General features: G+C 38.1%; 1 protein-coding gene across 3 annotated transcripts in view; it reads right to left on the minus strand.

Moving 5' to 3' along the window:
- The window catches only part of LOC107586510 (putative Polycomb group protein ASXL1), a 26,241-nt gene that overhangs the window by 7,638 nt on the left and 6,376 nt on the right, over nucleotides 1–12,227 (minus strand). For 2 of the 3 annotated variants that reach the window (XM_016273903.1, XM_016273902.1), the window contains exons 2-8: nucleotides 5,892–5,974; nucleotides 5,705–5,707; nucleotides 5,482–5,599; nucleotides 5,209–5,362; nucleotides 3,493–3,566; nucleotides 1,994–2,078; nucleotides 1,268–1,387 (exon numbers count right to left, since the gene is read on the minus strand). In XM_016273903.1, the coding sequence (XP_016129389.1) occupies nucleotides 1,268–1,387; nucleotides 1,994–2,078; nucleotides 3,493–3,566; nucleotides 5,209–5,362; nucleotides 5,482–5,599; nucleotides 5,705–5,707; nucleotides 5,892–5,974 (637 nt within the window). The remainder of the gene's footprint in view (nucleotides 1–1,267; nucleotides 1,388–1,993; nucleotides 2,079–3,492; nucleotides 3,567–5,208; nucleotides 5,363–5,481; nucleotides 5,600–5,704; nucleotides 5,708–5,891; nucleotides 5,975–12,227) is intronic. The other variant, XM_016273904.1, reaches the window with a different exon arrangement.

Raw genomic sequence — 12,227 nt, forward strand, 5'->3', positions numbered from 1 at the left:
AAAAGAAACCCAAAAAAAAGGCCCCCCCCCCCCCCCCCAAGCCGTAAACCTAGGGGAAACACTGTAGGTGTATATGACTCTCTTCTTTCAGACAAATCCAGTCGGATTTATATAAAAAATTGTCTTTGATCTTTCAAGCTGTTTAATGAAACTCATCGGGTGTTGCAGTGCATCAGTCCAAAAGAAGTTAAATAAATAGCGTCCTTAATAAAAAAAAAATATATATATATAAAAAAAATAAAATAAAAGTGTCTCACATGGCTCCGGGGGGTGAACAAAGTCCTCCTGTAGCGAATCGATGCGTTTTTGTAAGAAAAATAACCATATTTAAAACGTAATAATCACTTATCTAGCTTGCGTTCACTGTTGTACACGGAAGCAGCTCCGGGCGGATGACGTATGAGGTCGGCTTTGCGCATGCGCCGCTCAGAAGTGACGAACGCGGAAGCACCGGGGAGAGATCAAAAGACAACGGTCACGAATTAGAAGTACAAAACGAGGATTTGTAAAGAAGAATGTCAGAGAATTTCGAATTTAAGCCAAGAAGATACTTTTTTCCTTTGCTAAAGTATGGAAACTTTGCTTCCTTTGCTCCTGTTAACAAACATTGGTTTTCACGAGACTACAGCGTGTGCGCAACGCCGACATCTTACGTCATTTTCTTACAAAAATGCATCGATTCGCTACAGGAGGCCTTTGCTCATCCCCCGGAGCTATGGGAGACACATTTTTTTATGGGTGGGCACTTTTTATTTAACTTCAATTAAAATTAAATAAACTTCTTTTGGACCGATGCACTGCAACACCCGCTGAGTGCCATTAAACAGCTTGAAAGATCAAAGACAATTTTTTAAATAACTCCGACTGGATTCGTCTGAAAGAAGAAATTCATATGCACCTAGGATGACTTGAGGTTGAGTAATTTATGGGCACATTTTCATTTTTGAGTGAACTAACCCTTTAATAGCATATATACCTTTTTGCAAGCAACCATCAACTGCAAATAATAAAGATAAAACTAAATGAATAATTGGCTATTTGTTTATTTTCCCTACTCCATCCAAATGCCTTAATTGCAGGTTAGAAATAAAGAAGATTGGGACATTGTTTGTCATTAGATTGTCACAGATTTGTTAGCTATTCACTCTCTCAGTGTAATACCTGGGAAGGAGTTACTGAATTATTGATGTTCTAGAGGAAAGTGGTGAGCAAGGGGATTAGGGGTAGTAATTAATACATGGAAGTCCTTGGTTTTCATCCTCTGTACCTGAACGAAGACCACGTATGCTCTTGAAGTGCTGGGTGCGTTTCCAGCCCAGCTCGGAGCGGGTACGGAGAGTGGGGCCTGGACCCCCTCTAGAGCCTTCCCTGCGCCTCCCCGCTGCTCCTGAGGGTAAAGGTGGGGGGAGGATGGAGGCTGGTGAGACTCTCTAAAAACGAGTGAGTGTGGGTAGGGCAGCTGAGGCATGAAGGCTATTGGCACTAAAGAGGCCAAAGTGACAGGCAAAGCTTTGGCATGTGCGTGAAACACGAAAAGTCAAAGGGACGGGGATATCCCAAGGCACAGAGACAAAGAGGAAGAGGGGTGAATGGATATCTCTAAGGCACAAATGCAAAGCAGATATCCAAGGGGAACAGAGCAGGGCTGACAGGACAAAACAGAAACAGTGCTTTCACACTGAGGGGTATTGAAGTTCAAGTGACAAAAATGTCAGTGGCTTCTAGAAAAGATGCTTGTTTTAGTGCAAAGTTAACAAAGAAATAGAGGTGGCGGCTGTCAACAGGAGGGAAGCTGTGGGAAAACTGCCCTTGAGGAGACTGCACTATAAATGATTAGTGTCAATGCATAAAATTACAAACACTGTCAGGCCACTCAGATAAAGAGCATCCACAGTCAGAGGGAGCAGGTATACAAACCACTGTAGAGTGGGAGGGAAAAAAACAGAATAGAAGGGGGAGAAAAAAATTGAACAAGAAAAAGAGCCATTGTAACCTGATGGGACGTGTTCACCGTTGACCTTGAGAGGAGTGAGCACTACACGGGGCATCATCACGGCTTTCTTCCTCTGTCTCCCTGACTGTAAGAGAGATGGGAGAAATAACCATGAGCACATACACGCAAGTCCTCCATAGACATGGAAAACAACAGCATGCTCATAGAGAAGAATTTAAATGGAAATGCACATGTCTGACAAAAGTTGACAATGCTAGGATTTTAACAATAAAATATTAGTATTAATGCAGGTAAAAAGAATATAAAGGGAAATGGCAGGGTGCAACTGTCCTGGAGATGACAGTTCTCAGCTCCTTCTCTATGGGAGCTAAGCAGCTGGCTTGAGCAGGAGATTGTGGGACTTTATAAGCAGTATGAGCGTCTAAATTCAACACTGAGCAAATGAGAGGGCAAAAGTATTAAGGCAGTCTTAAGCCTCAAACACACCGGGACGATTATCGTGCGCGCTTATCGCCGACGTGTCTTATGTGTTCATACCCAAGCGATTTTCGCTGGCGATGAGCCGAGTGAACATGCAAATTCACTCCCTGACATCAGATGGCGCTTAATGAAAAACAGAAATACTCCGGTACACATCGAATTCTATTTGATCTGCAATTCCTCTCCATAACAACTCCCTCTTATCGAGATTTTTGTAGTCAGTCGCGTTTGTCATAAAGCCCTTTGTGTTCAGACACCAATGAGACCAGCAGCTCTACATTCATCTTGCCTCGATACATCTCCTTGGTATACTTACTTCCTCTTCGTCGTTAGGTATCAATATGTGCTTGGCAAGACCGTTTTATGCTTGAGCGCCACCAAGTCGTGGTTTACTTTAACTTCAGCAGCTCCAGGCACTTGAACAAAAGCGCCAATCTCATTGGTCAGCCAGTTTTTAACGTGGTGCGTCAAACCAAAAAAAATTTTTTTTTTAATTAAATTTTTTTTTTTAAATTATGCTTTTACGCCTCACGGTGTGCACACTCACATTGGTGCCCTTTGTTTAGTCACGAGGTGTTAAACGTCGGCGATAATCGCACGCGATATTCATCCCAGTGCGAACAAGCCATTAAGTTTCAAAATCTGTTGATTGGTGCTGGAGTTTCTTGTGGATTTAGTGCATTTGCTGTAAATGATCAACCAAGCAAACGATCTGATTAGGATCTGACAATACATTCAAAAAATAAATAAATAAATAAATTCCCTGACGAAAAGAGCAAAAGGTCTTAGTCATGACTAATGTAGTCAGTGTTATTTGTGGGGCTTTCTTAATTTGACTCATAACATCAACTTTCGGCACTTCTCTAAGGTCTCCTTTTCACATAGTGATATCATGCATTCAACTGCCTTCTGGCATAACTGGTGATCTGAGGAGGAGTTGAGTGCTGTGCATAAGAATGATGGTGAGATGGAAATCCATTCTTGGAGGGTCCTGCATGTAAAAATTAGTTATGAAGGTGATGGTTCAATGCAAAGGTGAAGTTAGGCACTGCTGGTACCTGTGAGGAGCGACTGAGCCTTGTCTGTGGTTCTGTGGAGCAAGAGGCACTAGAGGAAGTCTCATCCACAGAGGCTGGAATAAAGAGGAAACAAGCAGAATATCTGTCAAAAATTTTAACGCAGCAAGTCACATTTTGTTCATGTGTTAATTTGATACACACACACACACACAGAGCGAGAGAGAGAAGAAAAAAATATATGATGCTGTCAAATGATAATTTCTTTACTTTTTAATTTTTGTAAAATAGTGATCAAGTATTTCTACTTCCAGCTGCTCATTAAGATGAGATTAAATATGCACTTTTACAACCATCTACAGCACATTACAATATAAACAGAGTAAACGTCATAATTCATCAATAGTGTAAGAGCAGTAATTAACTGTCATTTCTTTCATGTTATTCACTAACATGTGGGCATAGGTGAACCTTTCAGTTTCCTTTACTATGTATTGTTGGTTAATTGTTTGGTATTAGGGAGGGGATGAGTAGAGAGAACACAAAAAACAACAATATTGCATTTGACTGCAAGTACAAGTGCTTATAAATGAGTTCTTCCACTACCTAGCCTCTTGGTAGCTACCGGGTGTCCTTAATGATAAGCAATCACTTGTCATAAACATGCGATAATCGTTGATTATGAACTGCTCTGAAACAGTGAACCAGTAAAACATGCTAAGAGCATGTTTAGTAAAATCACAGCCTTAATTTTAATCATCACATCAGGCCATATTGCAATTACTGTCTATGTCATTCAATTTAACACAATTTCAAAAAGATAATTAAGGTTTATTTGAGATATTTATGATTTATGAATTTGATCAAACTGATTTTAAATCATTTCAGGAACCTGCACGAACCCTGATAGAATAGCAGCTACTTCCTGACTGATCAGACTATGAAAAGATATACAGTAGTATACAACCACATGAAATATTTATCATCGCCTAGTTTTTTCACATGCCATTTATAATTAATAATGATAGGAAGTATTCAGTTTATAATTTGCAATAGGTGGTAAATATGCATTTATTCCATTTCAAAATCTTTCTAAAACAGAGGGGAAAAAGATAAATCAAGATAAATACAGGGTTCCAGCAACCAAATCAGGGGCAGAGAACACAAGCAACTATTTAAGACTCGTAATTGCCTTATAATGCTTATGGCATCTAGTATTATTTTGCATATTTAGTTATGGTAAATACATTTTAAATAGAAGAACAGTAGATACTGCTGATGTCTAGAAACATCAGGCTTCGAAATACCATCCTTTCCACATCTCTCTAGAATGAAAGGAATCTGTTTTTCATACAAATGCGCAAAAAAATAACAAATGTGAAATACATTGTCAATTCCAGGCATAATTTTGCATGTATTTCCTTTCATGCAACACACAAATACATGTTCAAAAACACTCCCATCTAGGTCACTGCTGGATGTGTCATGTGCCGCAGTATCCATGGCAACACACACATCCATAGCAAAAAAAAAAATCAATGTCTCTCAGGCACTACATGCTTCTTAAGCTCAGGGTATTTAATGCTCATCGCCATTTGGAATCAAAGCTTTTCTTAAAATGAAAAGATAGGGCCTCTAACTTTTCAGCTCTTTTATGCGCTTCTTTAATTTATAAGCCTGTTCCACTTACTGGAAAAGAGGCTGAATGAATCAATTCTAAGAAAGAAAAAAAATGAAAAGAATGAATAGTCCACACACCATCATTTTCACCACTAGCAGCAGCCGTCTCTGTGGAGTCACAACTCTCCTGCTCTGCTCCTTCAACTGTTGATGTGGTGGATGCTGTTGGAGTGCCAGTCCCATCTCCAGACTCGTTCGCAGTTGGGTTCTTTGTCCACTGAAGTGCATTTTTCTGTAGGCATCATATGTAGCTCTTTTTTATGTGGGTTTTGGCTTCATAATCCAGTTGCTAAACTAGTGTGCAAGTCTGTAAAGCACTGAAAGGATGTTAGAAGGATTTATGGATTCTACCTTTAGGGTAAACAAACTCATCCTTCCAGGAAGCTTGAAGAAAATACTGTTCTTCACTCGGTCTCCTCTGACCTGAGAGTGAAGCATGGTGACCAGGCAGGCCAGTGGAGCTGTGCCGCTGAGCAAGGATGGAAAAGAAGGGAAGAAATGTGTAAATGTTGCTCAAGAAAGTAAGATTAAACATAGTAAAAATACAATATATAGATAATTAAATTAATCTTACCTTCTATTTTGGGGTGAAAATGGTTTGAGAAAAGAGAGAAACACAAAATAATATTTTATAAAGATACTCAAACCCAGTCAAGAGGCAGCAAAAATTTACTCAAACATGGAAACAAATCTCAAGTATAAATATTACTTCTCAAACAGAAACACAGTACATTAATGTAAATGAATGGCTTATACTAGACCTCATTTCTTTGAGCCCCTTTGTTTGGATGACATGCAGAATCTGTTTGGGTGTCATTGGGGCATCAGAAAAGTTCTCCAGAACCTGCAACAGGTCAAACAAAGCACATCAAATCAACAGCTTTCCAATTTAGTATGTGTACAGTCACCTCACTTTTAATTAATTCATATTAGGGATGGGAAGACTCCATATTTTCAAATGTGGCTCGTTGGTGGGTTGCGTGAACAACTAGTCAATTAAAAAGAATTAAATGTAAATTGGCAGGAGGGGATTGGGGAAGTCTACAGTACATTTTTACGAGGGCTGAACAATTTTGGAAAATAAAATTGGGATTTTTTTTTTTTTTACCAATATTGCGATTTAATATGCAATTATTTTTTTAAAGCTCTTTATGTTCTGTATTATTCAACAAAGACAAGCTATAAATCATTGTATAGTAAGACCAACAAAATATTAGATAGATTAAACAAAAATGTTCTTTTCTGTATGCCAGGCCTATATGTTACGATGAAATTAATAAACCTATACAAAAAATCTGGCTCCGCCCCTCTTTCCCGAATCCCCATCCCACCTCAGACTCCCAAATAATTTCACTAAACATTATGAAAAATGTATGCTTTTTTTAATTTAAAAAACCAACAGGGAAAAAAACAACTGCATCACTTGAAACATTGAAAAATAGCATAGAGAGAATAACTGTTATTATTATTATTATTCTGTCATTTATTTATTTTTGTGGGTTTTATGCTGTCTGCTAAGGCATAGGACACACACAGGCTTTCCTCCTCCCCAACGACATTAAACACTGTGCCTACACCAGACGCAAGCGGCAAAATACAGTAGAACCCATTATAATCAGTGACGCTGTGTACACTGGATGCGGCGCGACATTAAACTGATGCCATGTTCTATTTATGACGTACTGACACAAAGTTAAAATGATTTGCAACGGTCGCTTTGTTGCATCCAGTGTAGCGCTGTTGCGGCACGACGCAACAACTGTAGCGTCCGGTATAGACACGGTGAGAAGCCGAGAGCAAGATATGCCTCGTCATATTTTCTGCATTTAGCTTTTGAATGACCAGCACCTGCCTGGGCCTGTGCGACTTCATCTATGGCTTTTCTGTTCCCTTTCACAAACCGATCCATCTCCCATTCTAAGTTACATTCTTTGGCTGTTTACCGTTTTATTCATTTTCTTTTTCTGCTGATGGCCCGCGCTCGACTTGAAGCAGCGCTGCTTAGACCGATGGGTGTGTAATCAAAGTACTGCGAGAGCTATAATAGAGCGCGGACGTCTCCTTATGCTTTCTCTCGCCGTACTTTGATGTCATACACCGATCGATCTTCTAGTCGAAAACACCTCTTTACTCTTGCGTGTCATGTGACCGAGTGTAATCGCAGCCTTTGCGTTTGAAAAATCAAGTTTTTTTCCATATCGCGATATTATCGCAAATGCAATTAATCATTCAGCCCTAATTTTTACCTTCAAAAACAGCCAGACATAATGCAAGTGAATGATCCTTTGACAGGTTTTTTAACTTGGCAATTTGAAATGGCAAGAGAGACAAACAGTTGCACTGCAACTGCTAAAGACATCCAACTGTATCTATATGAATGTAGGGGTGGCACTGGATGAATAAAAAAAAAATAAAAAAAAATCTCTCAGTAAGGGTTTTACTGTGAAAACCGCTTAACAGTTAAAGCACAGCATGCTCTCAGCTTACAGTACCACAGCAATTCATACTTATTTTAAGACCATGTCAGTTTTAAAAGAAGCACTCAGCTTTCTTCTGTTTGGTCCATATTACACAAGATGTACACGTTTCGGCAAGCATAACATTGAACTGCTGCTGCCACACACAGATGAGATGTTCCAAGCAAGTATGACAGGCTTTTAGGCTATATGACTAGCAGAAAAAAACAAAAATAACAAACACTAACAACGCTGAAATTATGTAGTACGTGTGAAACTTCATGAAGAACATTATTCATGGGGGAAAAAATGTGGAATGGGAGACGGATTATAACAATACCAAATATTTCTCTCTCTATTGATTCAGAGCAAATAATTTCCTCCTAGCCCTGGTGCAAAAGAGCAGGTAACCTTCAAATGTTAAAATGGGAAGCACTGCTCCCACTGTTCTCAGCCGAGTCTAGAACCAAGGACACTGGAACAGGAAATGGAAAAGCACAAGCTACAAAAGAAATACACACTAAATGATAAAATACCAGGTGCACTTCCTGCAAGGAAGCAGGCATGAAAAATGTCAAGCTGTGAGAACTTCAAACTACTAGGCCAATGACAAGACAAACTTCCCAGTTATTTATAACACGGTCTTGACAAGGCACCAAAATTCATGTGTACAATATGCAATTGAAATGCGATACCATAGGGAACGAAAAATGGAGTGATATTATACACCACCATAACATTTATACGATTAAAAGTAAGTGGCTTGGTATTCTTAAAACCATGATAAAACGGAAGTGGCTACTTTGTTTCTTTCATATTTGTGACATGCATGTAAGTGAAACAGATTTTCCAAAAAGAAAAAAATTTAGGGTGGGGACTTGGTTCTGTCCATCATTTGTTGACTGGGTGGTAGGGCTGAACGATTAATTGCATTTGTGATAATATCGCGATGTGAAAAAATTTGATTTTTCAATCGCATTGGCTGCAATTACACTCGGTCACTTGACACGCGAGAGTTCGACTAGAAGATCGATCGGTGTATGACATCAAAGTACGGCGAGAGAAAGCATAAGGAGACGTCCACTCTCTTATAGCTCTCGCAGTACTTTGATGACACGCACCAATCGGTCTAAGCAGCGCTGCTTTAAGCCGAGGGCGGGCCATCAGCAGAAAAAGGAAATAAATAAAACAGTAAACAGCCAAAGGACGTTACTTAGAATGGGAGATGGATCGGTTTGTGAAAGGGAACAGAAAAGCCATAGATGAAGTCGCACAGACCCAGGCAGGTGCTGGTCATTCAAAAGAAAATATGACGAGGCATATCTTGCTCTCGGCTTCACTCACCGTTTCTATACCGGATACTACAGTTGTTGCGTCACGCCGCAACAGCTCTACTGTACACTGGACGCAACAAAGCGACCGTTGCAAATCATTTAAACTTTGTGTCAGTAAACCATAAATAGAACAAGGCATCAGTTTAATGTCGGGGTTTTGTCGTGTTGCGTCGCATTCAGTGTACACAGCGTCACTGATTATAATGGGTTCTACTGTATTTTGCCGCTTGCGTCTGGTGTAGACACGGTGTTTAATGTCGTTGGTGAGGAGGAAAGCCTGTGTGTGTCCTATGCCTTAGCGGACAGCATGAAACCCAGAAAAATAAATAAATAACAGATAAGAATAACAACATCAGTTATTCTCTCTATGCTATTTTTCAATGTTTCAAGTGATGCAGGTGTTTTTTTCCCTGTAGGTTTTTTTAATTAAAAAAAGCATACATTTTTCATAATGTTTAGTGAAATAATTTGGGAGTCTGAGGTGGGATGGGGATTTGGGAAAGAGGGGCGGAGCCAGATTTTTTTTTATAGGTTTAAAGGGGGGCGCGACCAAAAAAGTTTGAGAACCACTGGTCTAATGTTAACAGACAGTGTTTAAAAAGTGCAGTCCACATGTTTACATATGTTTATTACAGTGACTTTGAATTACCTGAAGTAGTGTGGTAAAGCAACAGATTTGTTTTTATCGTTCTGCCATCTACTTTAGTTTATGTGGTTTGTTACTGACTTTCATATTAATGTTTACACCAGGCTTATTTGTCAGTGCTTTATGTTGTCATAATTATTACATGCTTACAAGGTTAGAAGTTAAACAAATCAGTCAATATACTACTGTGATTGTAGTTGTTAAAATGTAATTCATATCAATTCATGCATCACCTAATTTCATCGTAACACATAGGCCTGGCCTACAGAAAATAATATTTATGTTTAATCTAATATTGTGTTGGTCATACTAAATTATTTATAGCTTGTCTTTGTTGAATAATATAGAACACAAAGTGCTTTAAAAATAATTGCATATTAAATCGCAATATTGGTAAAAGAAATTAAAAAATTCGCAATTAGACTATTTTCCAAAATCATTCAGCCCTACTGGGTGGAAGTAGATGGAAGATCGAATTCAATGGAAGATTGAATTATAAATTGATTGATTGTTCATAATAAAATCAATAACATGCATTTAGAAAATAAAATTATGCATTTAGAAAATAGAATTTTCAATTTCATGCCAACTGTAAGATAAAGATCTGTATCAATCTTTAGGGGATAAAAGGGACCAAAATGAAAATTCTGTCATTATTTACTCAACCAGACGTTATACCAAACCTGTATGAGTTTCTTTTAAATGACAGAATTTTAGATAAGCAGATATTTTCTGAGAACTAGATAAGACTAACATCATTTTGTAAAAACAAACAAAACGAACCAAGGGTTAAAAGTGTTTCATTTATTTATTTTTTTAAGATCTTATATTGAACAATTCATCATCATATGGATTTCAGGAATAAATATCCAACAAATTGGGCAAGGGGTTAAAGTTACAAACAAAACTCATACTGGATGAAAAGGCTCTGATCCTCATTTAAGTCAGTGCCGCTTCCCCTTGTTCCCACAAACATCCAATCCATTTGTAGACGATGCAATCTTAAAACAACCACAAAAAACAAACCGCAGCTTCACTCACATCCAAAATCAGGACTAATGAAAACCAAATTTTCTCTAACAAAAACAAATGCTGTCTTTTAGTGCTAGGCAGTATACCGGTTCATACCGAATATCGGTGTTTATTTTTGTTATGATATGAATTTTTAAAATAATGCACTGTTGCATTATTTTAAAACAACGTTCGGAATGTGACACTGTTTGAAAGGGGTCCCTTTTCACTGTTGCACTGTGGTGAGGGAACAGCTGTGTGTGTTACTAAGCGTGAAAGTTTCTAAACTGAAGCTGTAGAACTAATAGAACGTGATGACACAGAAGAACTCATCCACAATATCCACATTGACCGCCACAAATGCCCCCTGCCATCAGCTCCCGCATTTCATTTTGAGCGCGACTTTAGCACTAATTTTATCAACTTTTTTTCATAGAATATTCATACTGACGAACCTAGTGACTTTTTTTGGATAAACCTTAGCTATGGTTCAGTTGGAAGATTTCGCCAGTGCTGTCCCGCGAACACGAGAGTTTGTTGTTTTTTTTAGTTTGTCACTCAGACACAGGCAGTGCGCTGCATGAGACAAAAAAGCAAAGGGGTCGTGTTTAGTCACTATTTAGTGTGGTATTTTCTGACCATATTCACTCATCATGACAGTAAATTAGGGCATTCTAAGTAGGGATATGCCGGTATCAATTTTCATGTTGCGATTAATTGCTAATGCTTTTATCACGGTAATTATCACAATATTGAAATTTAGTTTTAAAAAAAGTGCTGTCATAATACAGTATAACAGGTTTAATAACTTTTTTTCTTATAACAAAAATAACTGAACATTTAAATGCAATAAAGCAATACAGAAAAATCTATAAAGTTAAAAGTTTTACACAGATTAAAGCGCAAAAGAACTATAAAGACCAATAGGTATCACTTTACAATAAGACCTCATTAGTTAACCTTAGTTAATGGATTAACATTCACAATAGCTACATTTGCGACAGAAGTTATTAATCTTTGTTAAAAAACTACAAGTCTTAGTTTATGTTAGCTCATGAAATAACCGTTGCAACTTTCGATTTTAACAACCTGTTATTAAATATTGGAATACCTAAGATTAATGAATGTTCAGAAGAATTTTTCATTGGCAGTTTATGTTAACTAATGAAGCCCTAATGTAAAGTGTGACCGAACAATAAAGAATCAAAACACTTTCAAACAATATCTAGGGCATGTTGTAGTCCAGATTAAAATGTAAAAAAAAGTTTGAAAATAAATAGCCTATTAAGTCTAAATATTTAAGTATTTTGCGCTGTGATGAACATCATAGCAAATACACAAATCTGAATGGCTGTTTAAATTATTTAAACAATTCAGAAACAGAAAGCAGCTGCTTTGTTTACAGGGTTCCCGGGGTAACGGCTGCCTTTAAATGAATTATTAATATTATTATTTCTGCAGTTTAGCGCCATCTGCTGTCAGAGAGTGAAAGTGCGCTTTCATCCAGAGCGTCTTTCACATGTTCCGCAATGTGCTTCTCGTCCGCGCTTGTTTAGGTCAGAGTGCACGGGTTTTTCATGCAGCACACAGCAGTGTTGTGCATTTTGACCAGTTGATGGGAAAAGTATTCTTAAAATGCATTCAAAATTC

Source organism: Sinocyclocheilus grahami, unplaced genomic scaffold, assembly GCF_001515645.1.
Source record: "Sinocyclocheilus grahami isolate Dianchi unplaced genomic scaffold, SAMN03320097.WGS_v1.1 scaffold83.1, whole genome shotgun sequence".
NCBI lineage: Eukaryota > Metazoa > Chordata > Actinopteri > Cypriniformes > Cyprinidae > Sinocyclocheilus > Sinocyclocheilus grahami.